The sequence below is a fragment of the Lutra lutra genome, chromosome 10 (genome assembly GCF_902655055.1).
Source record: "Lutra lutra chromosome 10, mLutLut1.2, whole genome shotgun sequence".
Lineage (NCBI taxonomy): Eukaryota > Metazoa > Chordata > Mammalia > Carnivora > Mustelidae > Lutra > Lutra lutra.
In genome coordinates, this window is record NC_062287.1 from 13,084,606 (window position 1) to 13,105,992 (window position 21,387).

Here is a 21,387-nt window from a genome sequence, read left to right on the forward strand (position 1 = left end):
ACTTCAGGCTGCTGTTACAAAAATACCACAGACTTGGCTTGGGGGGGAGGGGGGCTTGAACAACATATATTTATTTCTCACAAGCCTGGAGACGGGGGGTGGGGGAAGATCAAGACACTAGCAGCTTGACCTGGTGCCTGCCAAGGGCTGGCTTCCTGATTCAGATGCCAGTTTCTTACTGTGTCCTCACACAGTCGAAAGAAAAGGGAGCTCTCTGGGGTCTCTTTTACAAGGTCACTAATCTCATTCATGAAGCTCTGCCCTCAGGACCTAATCAGCTCCTGAAGATCCTACCTCCTAATACCATCACCTTGGGGCTAGGATTTCAACATGGGAACAGGGCAGGGGAGGTTGGCCATTCAGTCCACATTGGCCTCCTAAACTAAGTTGTTCTTAAGAAAGTATGGGGTGGCTCAGTGGGTTAAGCCGCTGCCTTCGGCTCAGGTCATGATCGCAGGTCCTGGGTTCGAGCCCCACATCGGGCTTTCTGCTCAGCAGGGAGCCTGCTTCCTCCTCTCTCTCTGCCTGCCTCTCTGCTTACTTGTGATTTCTGTCAAATAAATAAATAAAATCTTTAAAAACGAAAAAAAAAAAAAAAAAAAAAGAAAGTATGGGGCCGGGGTGCCTGGGTGGCTCAGTGGGTTAAGCCACTGCCTTCGGCTCAGGTCATGATCCCAGGGTCCTGGGATCGAGCCCCGCATCGGGCTGTCTGCACAGCAGGGAGCCTGCTTCCCTTCCTCTCTCTCTGCCTGCCTCTCTGCCTACTTGTGATCTCTCTGTCAAATAAATAAATAAAATCTTTAAAAAAAAGAAAAAAGAAAAAAAGAAAGTATGGGGCCCAACTACGATGAAGTTAAAACCTGAACCCATATGGAAATAGAACCCAGCTGTGGACAAGAGCTGTGACAAAGGACTAGGAGTTGAATGTATTCACCGGTACTTTGGCTAAGCAAAGGGGATAGCTTACAAAACAGCTTGCAAAAGTATAAACTCCGAAGTAATAACTTCAGAGTAGGTCCAGAGCCCAGAGCCTACATTCACTGGGGCCTTGTAAAATAAGCTTATTTTGGGAAAAAAAAATTTTAAGTTGTAAATTGTAAGTTGTAAAGATAGTAGAGAGAGGGGCGCCTGGGTGGCTCAGTGGGTTAAGCTGCTGCCTTCGGCTCAGGTCATGATCTCAGGGTCCTGGGATCGAGCCCCGCATCGGGCTCTCTGCTCAGCGGGGAGCCTGCTTCCTCCTCTCTCTCTGCCTGCCTCTCTGCCTGCTTGTGATCTCTCTGTCAAATAAATAAATAAAATCTTTTAAAAAAAAAAAAAAAGATAGTAGAGAGAGTTTTGTTTTATTACTCTTTACCCAGAGTTCTTGACTGTTACATTGCTTACATGACTACGGCACATTTGCTAGAACTAAGAGATTAACAGCGGCATATTTCTAGGAACTAAATTCCAGACTTTATTTGGATTTCACCAGTTTCACCAGTAATGTTCTAACCTTGGGCCTTTTTACATAATGTTTACAACAAGAAGCCAAAGGACCAGAAAGGCAGTGTGCAACCCAGTAGGACACTAGGTTCTAGTCCCAGCTCTTATTCATGCTAACTGCAGAACCTTCGAGTTCGTTTTCTGAGCTTGTCTCCTCTCTGACATACTCCATGTCACAAATGCCGATTCTAGATGCAATTCCAGTTTACCCTTCATCTCTCTGCCTGAACACTTCTCTGACGGTTACTAGCTACAGTGAAGGAAGAGAGATCTCCGACTTGGCAGTGACTCCAGCTGAGACCCCCCAGTTAGAGAAGAGAGTCCCTTCAGGAATTTCCAGATTTCAAAATTGCTTCAAAACCCATGTGTGTCTCAGATGGCTGGAGGACGGACAGCCTTTCTTCAGGGGTCTGAGAAGGACACACTGCAGCAGGGACCAGAGTTGTCCATAAACATCCATTTTTCCCTTCTTCCTGGGTGTGCATTACATTCCTGAGGCTCTCTTGAATTAGGGGGACCATGTAACTAAGCTCTAGCCAACAGAACATGAGTGGAAGTTTGCACCCCTTCTAGAGGGGGTGGGTTATATCTGCTAAGCAGTCTCCCAAGCTCTGCTCGCCTCACTACACCACCCCAGCAACCTTGGAGGCCGTGTTAGCACTGCCATCAACCTGGTCCCTAATCGAGTGCACGGAATAAAGCATGCCCCTCCCACTACCCAGCCTGAAACGACCCTCGACGTTACATGAGGAAGGAGAAGAAAAAAAAAAATTCCTATTATAATAAGTTAGCCCATTTGGTGGCTGTCATGACAGTTTAGTCTAACACAGTGCCAAATGTCATTCCATTAGAGCAAGACCTTGCTTCTGGATCTGTGCTCAGGGCCTCAGGTGCATGGAACTGAGGTGACCACATGCCCACATTCATCCACAAAAGGCCTCTCTTCTCTTTCCCCTTCCCTCCATCATTCCCCCTTCCAGTTCTATCCCGTCCCCTTTCACAGACCCTATTCCAGTGAGTTAAGACATATATATCCCCCTTAAAAATTCTTGCTTAGTGTGTTTAATTTACTTAGCTGGTTTTTGCTGTAAATTGAATTCTTTATTTTCCTTACCTGGAGTCCATTATGTCACAGCAGTTCCTAACAGCCTGCATCTGACTGCTTGTATAATATTCTAGCTGTGCATATACCACTTTTTATTTATCAATTCCCTTAGGGACAGACATCTAAGTTGCTTCCAGCTTCTTGCTACCCAAACTATACATAGATAAACATCCTTTTATGTTACTCCTTGTGGATCTGTGCAAGCTTCTCTGAAGGATATAGCCAGCAATGGAAGTGCTTTGATGTGCGGTGTATTCATACTTAATGCATTAGTTACCTATTGCTATATAACAAATTACCTCAAAACTCAGCAGCTTAAAACAATAATACCCATAGAATGAGATAAAATGTTGGTAAATCATGTATCTGATAAGAGACTTGTAACCAGAATATATAAAGAACCATAAGACTGTGTATGTGTGTGTGTGTGTGTGTGTGTGTGTGTGTGCGCACATGTACGTATGACAGTCCAACTGAAAAATGGGCAAAGGATGAATAAACATTTCTCCAAAGAAGAATACATAAACATGTTAAGTAACATTACGCATTGGAAAAATATGACCACTTCATCCCTGCAGGCAATGGCTGTATCAAGACAGAAAGGAAAAGGTGTTGGCAAAAGTATGGAGAAACTGGAACTCTCCTACACCTCTTTGGAAGTTGGGCAGCTCCTCGAAAAGTTAAACATGGGGTTACCTTATGACCTAGCAATGTGATTCCAAGAGCAATGAAAATGCATGCCCATACAAAGACTTGTACATAAATGTTCACGACAGCATCATTCACAACCCACAGAAAGTAGAAACAACGCAAATGTCCAACAACTAATGTATGAATAAACTGTATGCTATCCATACAAGGGAATATTATTCAGCCAAAAGGAGGAATGAAGGACTGAAATGTCTACAACACAGATGAAACTTAAAAACATTATGCTCAGTGAAGAGTTAGACACAAAAGGTCACATACTGTATGACAGCCCCATTCACACACTATATGAAATGTCTCTAATAGGCAAATCTAGAGCAACAGAGAGTAGATCAGTAGTTGCCAGGGCACAGGGGAGTTGGGGACAAGTGGGGAGTGATGGATGCCAATAGATACGAAGTTCTTATATTCACAAAGTGATCCAAATGTTTTAAAATTAATTGTGGTGATAGGTGCACAACCCTATGATATCTAAAAACCACTGAATTGTACTTCATGGGAAATGGGTAAACTGTATGGCGTGTGAGTTATATCTCAATATATGTTTTTTAAAAATGAACATCTAGGGGCACCTGGGTGTCTCAGTCTGTTAAGTGTCTGCCTTTGGCTCAGGTCGTGATCCTGGGCAACTGGGATCAAGACCTGCATCAGGCTCCCTGCTCAGTGAGGAGCCTGCTTCTCCCTCTCCCTCTGCCTGCCAGTCCTCCTGCTTGTGCTCTCTCTCAAATAAATAAAATCTTTTTTTTTTTAAATAAACACCTGTTATCTCACTGTTTCTTTGCATCAAGAATTTAGAGCTAAGTGATTCTGGCTCAGGATTTCTCATGAGGTTGTGGTCACATGGCGATCAGGGCCACATTCATCTAAAGGTCTGAATGGAGGTAAAGTATCCACTTCCAAGGTGGTTCACTCACACCGATGGGTAACTCAGTGCCATCTAGGTGAGAGGCCTCAGCTCCTCCTCTCTACATGGACCTCTCCAGATGGCTGCTTGCGTGTCCTCATGACATGGCAGCCAGCTTCTTCCAAAGCAAGGGATCTGAGAAAGTACAAGCCAGATTCAATGTCTTCTATGACCTAGCCTCAGAAGTCACACGTTTCCAGTACATCCTATTGGTTACACAGGACGGCCCTATTCATTATGGGAGGGGACTACACAGGCCTTGTATACTAGGAGCCAGGGATCATCAGGGGCCATCTTGGAAGCTCACTATCAATACTGGATGAATAGGAAGACAATAATAATGACAGCCAACAATTTTGTGACACACACTATATGCAAGCACTGTTCTAAGGTCACAATAAACCTCTGAGGTAGATTATCTCCATTTCACAGACAAAGAAACTAAGGCACAAAGAAGAAGCTTACCAAGATCACACAATTAGTAAAAGACATAGCTGGGATTCAAACACAGGCAGTATAGCTCCAGAGCCACACTCTTAAAAGCTACATAACACTGCATCCAGGATATTACTTAATTCCAATTAAGTGTTGCCCATTTGTTCTCCGAAATGGATACAACAGATGAAACTCCCCTGAAGTTTTCATTCCCCACAAGAGCTAGGTCTCTTACTTTTGCCAAGCCAATGGATATAAGTAGAAACACATTAACATTTTATTTTTTGTGTTTCTCTAATTACCAATGAGATAATATACTTATTAGTCATTTTGGTTTTCCCTTTACATTTTACCTATTTATATTCTTTGCCTATTTTTGTGTGTGTGTGGTTTTTTTAAAGATTTTATTTAAGAGAGAGCGAGCAAGCACAGAGAGAGTGGAGAGGAAGAAGCAGACTGCTTGTTGAGCAGAGAGCCCGATGTGGGGCTTGATCCCAGGACCCTAAGATCATGACCTGAGCCAAAAGCAGATGCTTAACTGACTGAGCCACCCAGGCACCCCTTATTTTGTGTTTTGTCTATTGTGCTTTGTGTTCCTTCTATAGCGAGTCTTTTATATATGCAATCCCTTGTTGGTTTTAAACACTGCAAATATTTTCTCCTAATCTATACACATCTTTAGCTTTGACTATGAGATGCTCTGTTAACCAGAAATCTTTAATTTTGAAGTAGTTGAAGGTATCAAATCTTATAGATTGAGCTTTGGGGATATTATTTAACAAATCTATCCTCACCCCAAGGTCACAATGACATTCTCTGATTTTTCCTACTGGCTTTAACATTTTACCTTTCATTTAGATCTTTAAGCGCTTTTGAATGTCTTTGTTTTTATACGATTTGAGGTAGGGATCCAACTTCATTTTTATCCATACATAAGCCAATTTTCTAAACATCATTACCTATTTCTTCCCCACTAATTTGTAACATTACCTTTATCATATACCTTGTCTCCAAATAGCTATGTCTATTCCTAAGTCTAGCACAAATTCGTATTTTCTAAGAGGAAGGACCCATCACTGAAGTTTCTACTCACACTGCTTTCTAGATTAATGAAAAATCCAACCACCACCCTCCAAGATCCATGGGAGGTTCATCATTAGCTTTTTTCCCCAAAACAGAATACCCAGTTAAGAACATGATTTTGAAAAAATAAATGCATGTTTATTAAAAAACAAAAACCCTAACCAAGAACAAACCCTGGGACACTGAAAAATCAGCACTTCCTCTGAAGGCCAATAACAGCCAGTGTTGGAGCACCTGAAGGCCAGGTGCCTCAGTCCGAACATCAGGTCTCAAAATATTCTTCCGCAGTCGAAACTGGCATTCAAGTCGCCGGTCTATGTGGACCCTGATTATTAGCATAGACAACCGTTACAGCTGGATGTCTGGCTGCCCTATATCCACTACCACAACCCACAGCCACCCCACAGCTTCAGAAAAATTACATATCCTCAACACTCCACTTGTAGGCAAGTTCCTCCACCGCCTTCTTGCTGGCGAGCCTGGCAAAGCGCTTCTGCTCAAATCCATTGGATCTGCAATCAAGACACACTGATCAGCCAGAATCCTGAACTGGACATTTTTTTTTTTGAAAAAAGAGAAGAGTTCACAACCTAATGAATAAGGAGGAAAGTAAGGCAGTCATGTGAAAATATTTAAGGCATATGCAACAGAATCAAAAAGCCAAAATACATAACTCATCCTTTTATTAGTTTTTGTTCAGCCCCTTCAGCACTCTTGACAACTGTTTCAAACATTTACCACTCTACAGGCCCAATGCACTCTCAGCTGATGGCTGCATCTTATCATTCATCCATTCATCATACAGGCATTGAGTGAATTCTCATTACAGGCGTATCTCATTCAACTGCACCTCACTTTACCGCACCTCAGAATGCATTTTTTACAAACTGAAGGTCTGTGGCAACCCTGTATCAAACAAGTCTATCGGCGCCATTTTTCCAACAGCATTTGCTCACTTCGTGCCTGGGTCACATTTGGTAACTCTTGCAGTATTTCAAACTGTCTCATTATTGGCTATGGTAATCTTCAAACAATGATCTTTGATATAACTGTTGTAAACTGGGGGTGCCATGAATTGTGCCCCTATAAAATGGCAAACTTGGTCAATAAATGTTGTATGTGTTCTGACTGTTCTGCTGACTGGCCATCCCCCCCATTTCTCTCCCTCTCCTCTAGCATCTTCATTCCCTGAGACACAACAATACTGAAATTAGGCCAATTAACGATCCTACAATGGGCTCTAAGTGTTTATATAAAAGGAAAAGCCACATATCTCACTTTAAATCAAAAGCAAGTGAGGAAAGCATGTCAAAAGCCAAGACAGGCCAAAAGCTACACCTCTCACGCCAGTTAGTCAGGTTGTAAACACAAAGGACAAGTTACGGAAGAAAATGAAAAGTGCTACTCCAAGGAACATACAAATGATAAGGAAGCAAAACAGCCTTCCTGCCGATAATAAAGAAAGTTTTAGTGGTCTGGATAGAGGATCAAACCAGCTAAAACATTCCTTTAAGCCAAAGCCTCATCCAGAGCAAGGCCCTAGCGCTTTTCCAATCTGTGCACACTGAGAGAGGTGGGGAAGCTGCAGAGAGAAGTTTGAAGCTAGAGGGGCTGGTTTGTGAGGTTTAAGAAAGAAGCTGTCTCCATAACACAGAAGTGGAAGGAAAAGCAGCAGATGCCTGTGTAGAAGCTGCACGAAGTTGTCCAGAAGATCTAGCTAAGACAGTCAGCTCCCCTGAACAGATTTTCAATGTAGATGAAACGTATTCTACTGGAAGACGCCTCTAGGACTTTCACAGCTAGTGAGGGGAAGTCAATGCCTGGCTTCAAAGCTTCAAAGGACAGGCGGACTCTTGCTAAAGGGTTAATGCAGCTAGTGACTTTAAGTTGAAGCCACTGCTCATTTGCCACTCTAAAAATCCTGGGCCTCTTAAGAATACACTAAATCGACCCTGCCTGAGCTCTGTAAATGAAAAAACAAAGCCTGGAGGACAGCACAGCTGTTTACAACATGGTTTCCCAAATATTTTAAGTCCACTTTTCAGACCTACTGCTCATTAAAAAAGATTCCTTTCAAAAGATTACCTTTCACTAACAATGCACCTGGTCACCCAAGAACTCTGATGGAGATGGACAACGTTTTGTTGTGGTTTTTTTTTTTTTTTGCCTGCTAACACAATAGCCATTCTGCAGCCCATGGATCAAGGAGTCATTCTGACTTTCAAGTCTTATTATTTTTAAGGCTACTACTGCCATACACAGTGATTCCTCTGATGGATGGGGACAAAGTAAATTGAAAGGCTTCATCATTCTCGATGTCATTAAGAACATTTGCGAGTCACAGGAGAGGACAATATATCAACATTTAATAGGAATTGGGAAGAATCTGATTGCATCCCTCATGTAGACCTGGAAGGGCTCAAGACTTCGGTGGAGAAGGGTGCTGCAGATGTGGTGAAAACAGCAGGAGAACCAGGATCAGAAGTGGAACCTGAAGATGGGCCTGAGGCGCTGCTATCTCGTGATAAAACTCGACTGGACAAGGAGCTGTTTCTGACAGATGAGCAAAGAAAGTAGTTTCTTGAAATGGAATTGACCCCTGGAGAAGATGCTGGGAAGACCACTGAAGTGACAACAAACAATTCAGAATATTACATAACTGTAGCTAATAAGCTGTAGCAAGGTATGAGAGGATGGATTCCAATTCTGAAAGAAGTTCTACTGTGGATAAAATGCTATCAAAAAGCATCACACACTACAGAGAATTTGTTCATGAAAGGAAGAGTCGCATGATGTCACAAACCTCACTGGTGTCTTATTTTAAGAACTTGCACAGCCACCCCAGCCTTCAGCAACCTCCACCCTGCTGAGTCAGCAGCCAACCACATCGAGGCAGGACCCTCCACCAGCAAAAAAATTATGACTCACTGAAAGCTCAAAAGATGCTAATCGTTTTTTAGCAATTAAGTATTTTTTAATTAAGGTATACACATTGGGGGTTTTTATAGACATAATACTATTGCACACTTAGTAAATGATGGTATAGTATACATATAACTTTTATCATACTGGGAATCAAAAAATTCATCTGTCATATTCACTTAATTGTGGTGGTGTGAAATCAGACCCCCAATCATCTCTGAGAGGTGCTTGTAGATACTAGGCACTGTGTCACGAAAATGAGTACGACAGAGCAGCTGTTCTGATGAACTCCGACAAGTGGAGGATACTGACATTTATACCAACAACTGAAATGAAAAGCATAAACTGTGGTGGAGATATGCATTGGGTATCTTAGAAACAGAATGGGGATCTCACTCAACTTGGGAAAGGGATGAACGGGAATGGTCAGGAAGGGTTTTGTGGAGGGAGCCCCTAAGCTAAGTCTGGAAAGACAGAGCTAACCACAGGGTTGGAGGTAGGGAAGGCCAGAAAGGTCAGGAGAGCATTTCAGGACAGAGCACAAAATGACTAACAAGAACAAAGTGCAAAAATAAGAAGCAGCTTGCTACATGGAGGGAACCAGAGGCAAATTGGCATAGCTAGAGCCAAAGTATGACGAAGGGAATAGCACGAGACAGAGTTAAAAAGCTCAGATTTCATCCAGTAGGGTTAGACTTAAAATAGGAGCAGAAACCACATTTCAAAGAGATCCCTCCGACGGAGAATGGAGGCAGGAAAGTTAGTACAGGGTATCGGCAACAGATGATGAAAGCAGCGATAAAGGAGACTTAGTGACAGGCTCGCTATGTAAGAGCAGAGGAGGAGGAGGTAAGTTTAACTTGCAGGTTAGTAATTTTCAGGACCAGATGAATGAGGCCACACTAAGCAGGACAGAACATAAGAGGAGGAGCCGGTTAGGGGAGCTGAGGTTCATGAGCTCAGTTCTGAATGCCTTGCACTTAAGGTGCCTCCGCTACACAGCAACAGTGCGATCCGGTGCGCAGCCATACACACCAGACTGAACCGCAGACACAGATTTGGGGATCACATACATATCGGTGGTAACTGAAGGTGTGTCTAAAGATTCAGCGAGAAAGAGCTCATGAAGTGAGAACAGCTAAGGTTAGAGATGGAGCCCCTAGCAGCATTAAAGCGGTACGAAGAGGAAGAGAGCTCATAAAGGTGACCAATAATAAGAGAAAAGAACCAGGAGTAGAGTGTAATGAGTTTCAAGGAGTAGACCGCAACTCCCTTTAATACTATGAATTCTGCTACTTCTATAAACTTCTTAAAAGAGCTTGTATTCACTGTCTATACTTCCTCACTTTCCATTCACTCCTTAACACATTAAACCCTGGCTTTTGTGTCACCACGCCACAGAGCTAGCACTCTTTCAGGTCACCAGTGACCTTCGTTATTGCCAAATGCAGTGATTCCTCCCTCTCCCCAAGTCAGCCACCAGATCCTGCCACCTTCTCCCGTGAACACTTGCGCACCCTCCTCTCTCCATTCCGCTCCCACTGCCACAGTTCAGACCTGTCTCCTGCACCCTGACCTACTGCAACAGCCTGTACCTCGTCTCTCTACTTCCAGACCTGCGCCTTTCACGTGTTTTTCAGATTACTGCCATAACGATGCCTCTATCCAAAATGCGGAGCAGTTAATCCTTCAGTGGCTCTCCTTTGCCTTTAGAGTGAAGACCACTCCTCAGAAATGCTTCCAAAGCCTATTGTGACCAGGTCCCTACTCACCTTTCCAGTCCATCTCATACACTCCACTCTACATTTCAGGCTATCCAACAACAGCGAACTGCTTATGAAGGCCCCTCCATAACACTACGATGTTCTATATTCTTGTGACTTTACACATAAAGGGCCCTCTTCCTTACACCTCCTCCCTTTCCTTCTGTTGTCTGGTGACTGACACCCCCGCTTAAGACTAAGCTCACGTATGATCCAGGAAGCCTTCCCTGACCACACTCTCCTTAGGCTGAATCCTACTCTCCCAAAGCACCTTGAAAATCCTCTATAATATCTAGCAAGTACCACTGAAATTATTTACTTGTCTTTCTCCTCTAGACGGAAAGTGAGTTCCTAGGCTCAGGGACTGTATCTCACTAATTGTGAGAACCTGGCACATAGCACACAGCTGCTTAAAGTAATCACATCTCTGCTGAGTGTTACTAAACTGATTGAGGTAACAGGCTTCCCTCTTTCCTCACACCTTCAATAAAGGATGAGTAGGGTAAGTAATGGAATGTTTTAAGAAGGTAAGCTTACTATAAACGGCTCCATGTCTAACCTTAGAAGCATGCAGGATATGCTAGAACACCAAGAAAACCAATGTTTTTTGCCCTGAGGAATAAATACTTAAGAGAGCCAACACTAATATGATCATACAGATAAGGACAGAAGGATAAAAAACCAAACCCTACAGAATTTAAAAAATAAAAAAAAAAATAAAAAAAAAAACAACCTGCAAGAGCACTCACAGTGGAAAAGTCTTGGACTAGAGAATCTAGGGCCCAGGATTCTAATTCCAGCTTTTTCAGGTGAACTAAATAATTCCAGTTAAGTCGTTCAATTTATCTGAGCCTCGGTGTTTGTCTTTTAACTAATAATAGAATTAGATTCGTGGACCTTATGGGTTTTTCCAACTACAGATCTGTTCCATAAATGTTCACATGCCATGGGTCAAAACCAGACAAAACCAGAAATGGTGACGAAAGGATGAATAATCAGAAAGAAAGCAGAGATGAGAAAGAGAACTAAAAGGAAAGATCTAGGGGGGAAAAACGTGGAAGAACACTACTGGGAGAGCTGGAGACAGATTAGACACCAGGAAAATATGAGGTCAGGGAGAATTCTGAGTTTGGACACAGAAATTTTTTTTTTAATAGAAAAAAAAGAGGGCGGGCGTCAGTGTAGCAGGGAGCATCTTTAGGGTGTGGCTATAAGAAGATCTACTTCTGACTGCAAATGAGCATTCTGAAAGATAATCCCACTGCCAAAGAGCCGGTATCAGGCGAGCTGCAAACTAGAAGCAGTAAGTGAACCTGAAACCACAGCCACCCTGCGGATACCTGCCAAAATCAGGAACTAGAGTCTCAGATTTCAAGGGCACCGTGAGGGACCGAAGAACAATGCCTTGAACCCATATGAGGTGGGGCAAGAATTTCAGTCGCGGCAGAGGAACCTGAGCAGGCTAATCTCCCCTTGGATCGCAATTATAAAATCCGGACAAAATATAAAATTGCAAGCATTTGAAATTATTTGAAGGCCTGGGAAAGTGACCAAAAGGCAGGCAGAACCTGGATGGGAATCTATGTGTGAAAAGAGATTTGTGAGGCTTTCTGCCAGAGGGTATTTCCCAACCTGAACAGCCCCTGGAAGCAAAAAGCCACAGGCTTGTGAGCTAGAGATGTCAGCGCGAAGACGCAGAGCAGCTGGAAAAATCAGGGAGGAAACTCTGAAAGGGAGGGAACTACAAAACACACGAACCCCAGAATCTATTAGCCAACTGCTAAACTGTGCTTGTGCAAGGAAAATCGCATTGGGCCAGATGAAAAAGCAGCAGCTAGAAATTGAAAGAACTGAGCAGAAAGCGTAACTGCTGCCCGCGGCAAAGAAGACAGTGCTTGGAGTTCAAACACACCCACATTAACTGTCCGCTAGAATAAAAATCAACATACTTCAGAAGAATCTAACAGAATTCAACGTCCCTATTATGGACCACTTAGTGTCCAGTGTATGTTAAAAAATGACCAGACATGTAAAGAAATAGTAAAATGTAATCAAACTCAAGAAAAAGCTATTAAGAGAAACCAATCCTGAGGTGACCCAAATGTTGCAATTAGCACACAGGACTTTAAAGCACTAATTATGAATATTCTCAAGGAAGAGGGAAATGTCTCATAAACGAATGAACAGATGGAATATCTCAGCAAAGAAATATAAACCAATAAACAGAAATTCTAGAGTTGAAAAAAATCAGTAAAAAAAATCTACTGCATGCACTTAACAGATTGGAGAAGCAGAAAATCAAAGAACTTGAAAACAGATCAACAGTAACTATGCGATCTTAAAGAGAAAAATGGTGATAGAAAAATGAACAGAGGGTGGCTCAGTGGTTTAAAGCCTCTGCCTTCAGCTCAGGTCATGATCCCAGGGTCCTAGGATTGAGCCCCGCATCGGGCTCTCTGCTTCCCTTCCTCTCTCTCTGCCTGCTTCTCTGCCTACTTGTGATCTCTGTCAAATAAATAAGTAAGACCTTATAAAAAAAAAAAAAAAAAAAAAAGAAATGAAGGTGAGAAAAAGGACTCTAATTTAATAGAATTGTGCCAAAGTAAATTTCCTTATTTTGGTAATGTACTATGGTTATATAAGATTATCAATTGGGGCAGCTGGGTAACACACTGTATTATTTTTTTGAATTCTTATCTAAATTATTTCAAAATTAAAGTTTTGAAAAATAAAGGTGAAATAAAGACATTCTCAGATCAACAAAAATTGAATTTGTTGCCAATAAACGTGCACTAAAGGAATATTAAAAGTTGTTCAGAGGAAAGAAAAAAGAGCACCAGAAATGGTTAAGTATACGAGTTAAATACTAACACCTATACATTTTGTTGTTTTCTTAGGGTTTTTTTTTAGTAACTGTGAATTAAAAATTAGAACACTGTATTGTGAGACCCATACCATTTACGTTTTATCTATGACAACAATAGCACATAGAACAGAGGGTAAGTGGAACTTCAGTTTTACAAGGCTCTTACATTTTCTGTGAAACAGTAGTTACAACTTTCAGCAGGCCATAAGTTAAAGATACATACTATAATCCTTAGAGCAAACACTTAAAAAAAAAAAAAAAAAACTGCGGAGGCTTAGCTAAAATAACAGAGCAATTAAAATCCAATACTAAATGCGCGCACCTAAAATCCAAAACACTGATAATACCAAAGGCTGGCAAGGACACGGAGCAACAGGAATCCTCATTCTCTGGTGTAATATAAAATGGTATAGGCAATTGGAAGACAACTGGTCACTTCTTACAAAGTTCAACACAGTCTCACCATACAACCCAGCCATCAGTGGGCACTTCACAAGTAAACTGAAAACTATGTCCATGTAAAACTCTATACACAAATGTTTATTGCAGCTTTATTCACAGTCGCTAAAAACTGGGAGCAACAAAGATGCAACAAAGAGCAACAAAGATGGGGAATAAACAAACTGGTGCATCCATACAACGGGCTATTCATGCAAGAACATGGATGAATCTTAGGTGCATTTTGCTAAGCGCAAGAAGTCAGACTCGAGAGGCTACATATTGTATGCTTCTATACATGCGACACTCTGAAAAAGGCAAAACTACAGGAAGAGCAAACAGAACACTAATCACAAGGGTTTGGTGGAGGGGTGTAACTGACTGAAAGAGGACTTGCAGAGAAAATTTTAGGATGATGGGACTTTCTGTATGGTACTAGGGTGGCGAATGAATGACTCTGCATTTGTCAAACCCCACAGAACTATACACCATAAAAAAACTTAACACTAACATAAGCAAACTCTAAAAAGGAAAAATGACCCAGGATGTCAGGAGACCCAGGACAGACTGCAGACTATGACAAATGAATCTACCTTTATTACAAATGTATGACACAGTAGTACGGGGTGGGGAGGCAGAGAGTTGACCCTTTAAGTTATGCTGGAAAATGGTACTCTCCCCAGAAATTTAAGGGTAAGAACAAAAGTAACTACACATAAATACTGTACTTGAGCTGGAAATCTGTTTCTCATTTCGTTTCTCAATTCTGAAGCTGTTTTACATGTATACTGAGGTAAGTAAAATGGATGGTAGCTGGTGGGTGCCAGGTTTCACAATGTTGGAGGGGAAAGTTATAGATAAGCAAGTAGAAAAGGTAATACTGAATTACAGTAGGTTACAGGAGTATGAACTTATACTCATGTATCTGTATATATAAACATGTATGTTTACAGACACATACATAAGCAGGTACAGAAATGATGACAGATATGTGTATATACATGAATTACTAGACACATACTACCGAGCTCTGCTGACAGGGCCTAGAAACAAGGACACCCAAGTACCAACAAGTACTTCTACAAGGCAGATCTTAGTTTCTAAATACCACTATCTATTAAAAGTAGTCAGGGCCCCTTGGAGAAATGGCCAATTCTAAAGCTGGGACAGGGAAAGCACAAGATGAGTCTGGAGCATCCTGCAGTATCAGAAAGCCAGGGAGTGCTCAAAAAATAAAAGGATAGGGCGCACAAAAGGGACACCTTAAAGAACTCCCAGGGGCTAAAGAAGAGAACAATCTGAGCGACAAAATAAATAATATATTACTAGATTACAACAGTGTAAAATATGTATGACTCATTACTGGCAAAAAAAAGTAACTGACTAAATGGGGTGATGAAACAAATCCTTATAGAAAAAGTCCAAATATTATACGTAGATATCCCACCCATAGGTTGCCTTTTGCATGCAAGTTGCACTTAGCGACATTTCTAGAGAGCAGAGTACAGAAAGGGAAAATGAATAACTTCATTTTTTTTAAAAGATTTTATTTATTTATGTGAGCGACAGAGATAGCGAGAGAGAGCACAAGCAGGGGGAGCAGCAGGCAGAGGCAGAAGTAGGCTCCCCGCCAAGCAGGGAGCCTGATGTGGGGCTCGATCCTAGGACCCTGGGAACATGACCTGAGCCGAAAGCAGACACTTAACCAACTGAGCCACCCAGGCGCCAATGAGTAACTTCAAAGTGTTGAAACTGGCAAACGCTGACTACCTTAACCAAGTGATTAAGGTCAGCATCACAAGGGATGTCCTGTGATGGACTGGTTAAAATGATTTGATGAGAAGGGCACTACTTCACTGTAGTATTCTTTCCAAAAACAAATAACCTCAGTCAAACCATGAGAAAAACAACAAATGAACCCAATTTGAGGGACATTCTACAAAATAACTGACCATATTCCAAAAAACTGACAGGATCACAAAGAGCAAAGACTGAAACTGTCACAGATCACAGAAGACTAAAGAGAATGACAGTTACATGCAATGTGGGATCCTGAACTGGAACAGAAAAAGGACTTTAGTGGGAAAACTGGTGAAACCCAAGTAAAATTTGGTATACTAATAACATATGAATGTTGGGTCTGATAAATTGTACCACAGTGATGTAATGAGTAGTAATAAAACTGGATGAGGGGTGCACAGGAATTCTTCATACTATCTGCAAATTTTCTATAAATCCACAATCATTAAGAAACAAAGTTTTTTTTTTTTTTAAGATTTTTTATTTATTTATTTGACAGACAGAGATCACAAGTAGGCAGAGAGGAAGAAGTAGGCTCCCTGCTGAGCAGAGAGCCTGATGCGGGGCTCAATCCCAGGACCCTGGGATCATGACCTGAGCCGAAGGCAGAAGCTTTAACCCACTGAGCCACCCAGGTGACCCAATAAAGTTTGTTTTCAAAAAATAATTTTCAAAACAGCTCCCCCTACAACTACAGAATACATATTATCCTCAAATGCAAATAGATTATTCACCTAGGTAAACTACATAGTGGGCCATAAAATGCAGCTTAATAAATTTCAATAAGATCATGGGCGCCTGGGTGGCTCAGTGGTTTAAGCCGCTGCCTTCGGCTCAGGTCATGATCTCAGGGTCCTGGGATCGAGTTCCGCATCGGGCTCTCTGCTCAGCAAGGAGCCTGCTTCTCTCTCTCTCTCTCTCTCTCTCTCTCTCTCTCTGCCTGCCTCTCTGTCTACTTGTGATCTCTGTCAAATATATAAATAAAATCTTTTAAAAAAAAAAAAAAGATCAAAATATTATGGAGTATATCCTCTGACCTCAAGAGAATTAAACTGGAAGTCAGTAACAGTGAGATATCCAGAAATGTCTAAATGTTTAGAATTAAACAATGTAACTCAATGGATCCTAAGTTCCTTAATTAAACAATGTAACTCACTGGATCCTAAGTAACTCATGGATCAAAGAATGAACCAAAATCCAACACAAATTTCTAGGAAAAAAAACTCTCAGCAAACTGCGAACAGAAAGCAACCTTCTCAACTCAGTAAAGGGAATCTACAAAAAACCTATAGCTTACAACATATTTAATGGCAAAAGACTGACGTTCTTCTAAAGATTAGGAAGACAGAGTTGTCTCTTACTACTTCTATTCAACATCTGCACTGAAGTTCTAGTTAGTGCGATAAGGTCAGAAAAAGAACAAAGGACATTTGGGTTGGAAAGGAAGAAGTAAAACTGTCTACATTCATAGATGACCTGACCCTCTACGTACAAAATCTGATGCAATCTACAAAAAAGCTACTGTACAAAGTGAGCTTCACTATAATAACATAATAAATACAATGATATTTGTCATAATGAAAAATTCAAGCTTTTAAGCATAAATTAGGAATTTCAAAAAACACTCATCTGCCACCATGAACCCTAGCTTCCCATTAAAGATTTTGGTGATGAGAACAAGTAATGTTAACAAATATAAGATTGACGGTGTGTAGCATCAACATTTGGCAGGTCTGAAAAACTCAGCAAACCCGTATTTTCCAAATGACCATGTTATAAAATCATGTTATAAAATCATGCACCAGGAAAAGATTCATCCAAAATAGGAGAAAAAAATGGATTTTAACATAACAGTACGGCAAGTTTTTTTATATGGTTCCAGATACCATATTACAAATCACATCTAAGAAACTATCAGTTGCTGAGTTTTTAATCAAAACATATAATACCAAAAAACAAACAAACAAACAAAAAAACAAACAAACAAAAAACCCCACCATAATATGCCTTCCTTTTCTAACTACCTACGGATAAGGCTGAATTTTCTAAAGCTAAATTTTCTTCAATTTCTTCAATTAACATAGTGCAAAAGACTCAATGCAGAATCCTGCTATCTGGTATTAAGCCAAACATGAATGAGATTTACAAAAATGCTAATCAATGCCATTCTTCTACTTGCTTTGTTTGGAGAATGTTATTTTTCTTTAAAAATGTGGCAATTATGTTAGCATAATGGCTTAAGTTTTGTTTTTTTTAAGATTTTATTTATTTATTTGACAGAGAGAGAGAGATCACAAGTAGGCAGAGAAGCAGGCAGAGAGAAAGAGAAGCAGGCTCCCTGCCAAGCAGAGAGCCTGATGCAGGGCTCGATCCCAGGACCCCAAGATCATGACCTGGACCAAAGGCAGAGGTTTAACCCAATGAGCCACCCAGGTGCCCCATCTTTATTAAGTTTTTAATGAACGAATAAACACTTTTTAAACATCTCAGTTCAGTTTCTAATATAGTAAATATTAAAGGACATATTCCACATAAAAAGTTTTTTTGGGGGTCCTCAGCAATTTTTAAGAGTATAAAGGGGTCTTGAGATCAAAAAGTTTGAGAATCACCAGGCTAAATGCTAGAACAATGTCCTTTAGTAGGCAAGAGGAGATGGGCTCTAACATGTAAACAAGGGACAGACTTTGGACAGAAGCACATTTAAGTCATCATGCTAACAGACTGAAAGTTAGTGTATATGGGTAGATGCTGGTCATAGGGGTCAGTGAGACACTGTAAGTAGCTCACTCCTAAGGCACTGAAGAGAAGGTTCAAGAACTATATATATTTTTTTTTCAAGAACTACATTTTAAAGATATTACACAAAAAAGACTCCAGACTCTCACCCATCACTCATCCCCTCTAAACCTTAGAAAATATCCCTCAAAGTGACCAATGTCAAAAACAAAGGGTACGGCGCTTGAGTGGCTCAGTTGGTTAAGCAACTGTCTTCGGCTTAGGTCACAGTCCCGGAGTCCCGGGATCAAGTCCCACATCAGGCTCCCAGCTCCATGGGGAGTCTGCTTCTCCCTCTGACCTTCTCACCTCTCATGCTCTCTCTCACTGTCTCTCTCTCAAATAAATAAATAAAATCTTAAAAAAAAAAAAAGGGGGGTTATCCTATCGGCAGCACCAGAGTTATTTGTCCAGAGCTTTAAAAAGCTTTGAGAAGGAATAAAAAAGGAGGAGGAGGAGTATTCTAAGCATGAGAAATGGCATGTGGGGACCTTAGAAACAAAAGCAAGCAAACTGCGTGTCATTAACTTTGTGCTTAGAACAGAGAGTGAGGGAGAGTAATTTAAGAACAGTTAGGGGAAGTTAGGGCCAGATGGAAGAGAAAACAAAAACGTGGGAAACATTCAGGCTTACCTGTCCACTCCGTCCCAGCGATATCCAGGCCAGATATTGAATCTGTTGGGAGGTGGTGCGGGACCACTGTATCGAGGTCTCACTAGTGAGAGAAGAGAAAGAGAAAAGAAGTCAGTTATCTAACTCACTTCAGAGCTGGGTGGCAGAGGTAACAAAAAATGTTATACAGAAATCTCTATGAGCTGAGCCCAAATTCCCAAACACAAGGAACCTAGAACCATATGGGAAAGCCCACACATGTGCCCAGCTAAAGACCCTCTCTCCTTCCACAAATCACCTCCATCTCTGGTGAGTCCTGAAAGGCTCACCTTTCTTATTCTTATTCTCCTTGGCTTTACTCTTCTTGATAAAGCTAGCCATGGGGTCCCCCTCTCTCTCCTGTTCTCTCAGCATCCGGTCCAGATCTTCATCATCAATATAGCGGGCCAGAGGCTTCTGCATTTCCTTCACTGCGTCCTCCACGTTTTGTTGCTGCTGCCGGCTCTGGGCTAGCCTGGACGAAAAGAATCAAGAGTGTCTGCTACCCTGTGTAACATTTCCCCTCTTACACTGAGACAGACCATACGACTACATTTGGAGAGAATCTCCTTTTTCTAGCAGCATAGGCCAAATATTTTAAGGAGTAAAATTCCTAGAACACCAACTGAAAGCGTGGAATCCATCAGTTTCTTAGAAAGGAGATTGAACACACTGAATTTTCCATTCCTGAAAGAGCTCTGAAGGCACAGCAATGAACTAGCTGATCAGAAAAGTAGAGAATGAGCTTCTCCAGTCTGAGCGCAGTCTTATTCCTCCTTTCGGTCGCTCTCTTACCCTTTTCCCCACTGAGCATACAGCTCGTCCCTCTCCGAGTCCTTCTCTGCTTTTCTCCTTTGCTCTAAACGTTCCAGTTTCAAATTCCTCTTACGGCCAGATTTATCTCGAAATACAGTTTCAGCATACTGGGATTCAGCTGCAAAGGAAAATTCTGCTTTTAAAGATAAATACCAGGTATCAAAATCAGAAATAATTCTAACAGTTGAAATCAACCACTTGGGATTCTGATGCCGGATAAAAACTTTTGCAGCCAGACTACAATAGTTCCTACCAATATCTAACCTTTTTCAAGAAGGAAAAGAACCCCTTGGGCCCACTAAGAAGTTAGAATAATGCAAAAAACCAGAGCTGAAATTTAGTAAAATTAAAAGTTTAAAATATCAGGTCCAATAAGCTATATTAAAAAAATAATAATAAGGGGCACCTGGGTGGCTCAGTTGTTAAGCATCTGCCTTTGGCTCGGGTTATAATCCCAGGGTCCTGGGATTGAGCCCCGCATTCGGTTCCCTACTCAGCGGGAGGCCTGCTTCTCCCTCTCCCACTACCCCCTGCTTGTGTTCCCTCTCTCACTGTGTCTCTCTCTGTCAAATAAATAAATAAAATCTTTAAAAATAATAATAATAAAATCTACATGCGCCTTGAATGGTCTCTGCACTTTCACATTTTTACCTTCAAACGCCAGGGTTTCCCGTTTCTTGAGCTCCTGCTCCTCTCGGTGCACGTCAGCCAACACCAACCCAGTTTTAGCCCCGGAATACATGTATGCAGCCTATGCAATGGAAAAGGGAGCACCCAACATTAATGAAACAATGTAGCAGCACACTCCAGGTGCATTTTTGCCTGATGATTAGCAATAACCAAAAAAAAACTCTAGCCTTGTATTCTCTTTACTGATAACAAGATTCACAAAATAAACAAGAAATAAAATTGAATTTGATGGCAAATTAATTGTACTATCAAGTTTTAAGAATAAACAGAAACACAAACCAAGAGAATATTAAAGAAAAAGCATAGCATATATTTCCGACTTTTCAGTATATAAACTGCACACATGAAGCCACACTCTCAGGTCACCTGATCAGAAACCCGTATCAAGCTCTAAGCTCTCCAGTAGAGACCCACACTGATAAAATATTTCATTTCAACTACAAACTCAAGCAAATCCAAGGTCCTTCAATTGTGGATAAATTTTAGGATCATGACAAGTTATGACCAGATCAAACCTTTTTTATTAAACTCCATTTCATATCAAGATAAACAACCGACCCACAAATGGAGTACAGAGTGTATCATGTGCTATGTACTCAATTTGATTACTATGAAATTGTCCATGAAGTAAACAACACATAAAATGTCAAAGGGTCCAGTTGCCACACAAACCTCTTTTCCCCAAAAGAGAAGAACCCCAATTCCTGAGTCTGGGACAGCCAACAAGGACCATGTGGGTGACAGAGGAGACCTACCTAGAAAGTCTGGGTTGGAGGGAAATGTGCACACTGCAGGCTCTATTCCTGTTTCTTATCCAGCTCACTGGAGTAAGATTCTGTCCCAAGCACCAGTGTGCTTTACAAAACAATTGCTCAGAGTTCATGTGGATGCTCTGGGCAATTCATGCTTTATCACAGATTTAAAATGAAACAAAACACTGACTTCCCAG

The 21,387-nt window shown here is 41.3% G+C and overlaps 1 protein-coding gene across 1 annotated transcript in view; it reads right to left on the reverse strand.

Moving 5' to 3' along the window:
* Positions 1-5,833: 5,833 nt before the first annotated feature.
* The window catches only part of BUD13 (BUD13 homolog), a 28,084-nt gene continuing 12,530 nt past the window's right edge, over positions 5,834-21,387 (reverse strand). The window contains exons 6-10 of the mRNA XM_047691709.1: positions 20,400-20,499; positions 19,728-19,866; positions 19,223-19,407; positions 18,915-18,996; positions 5,834-6,229 (exon numbers count right to left, since the gene is read on the reverse strand). Coding sequence (XP_047547665.1) covers positions 6,136-6,229; positions 18,915-18,996; positions 19,223-19,407; positions 19,728-19,866; positions 20,400-20,499 — 600 coding nt within the window. The 3' untranslated portion in view covers positions 5,834-6,135. The remainder of the gene's footprint in view (positions 6,230-18,914; positions 18,997-19,222; positions 19,408-19,727; positions 19,867-20,399; positions 20,500-21,387) is intronic.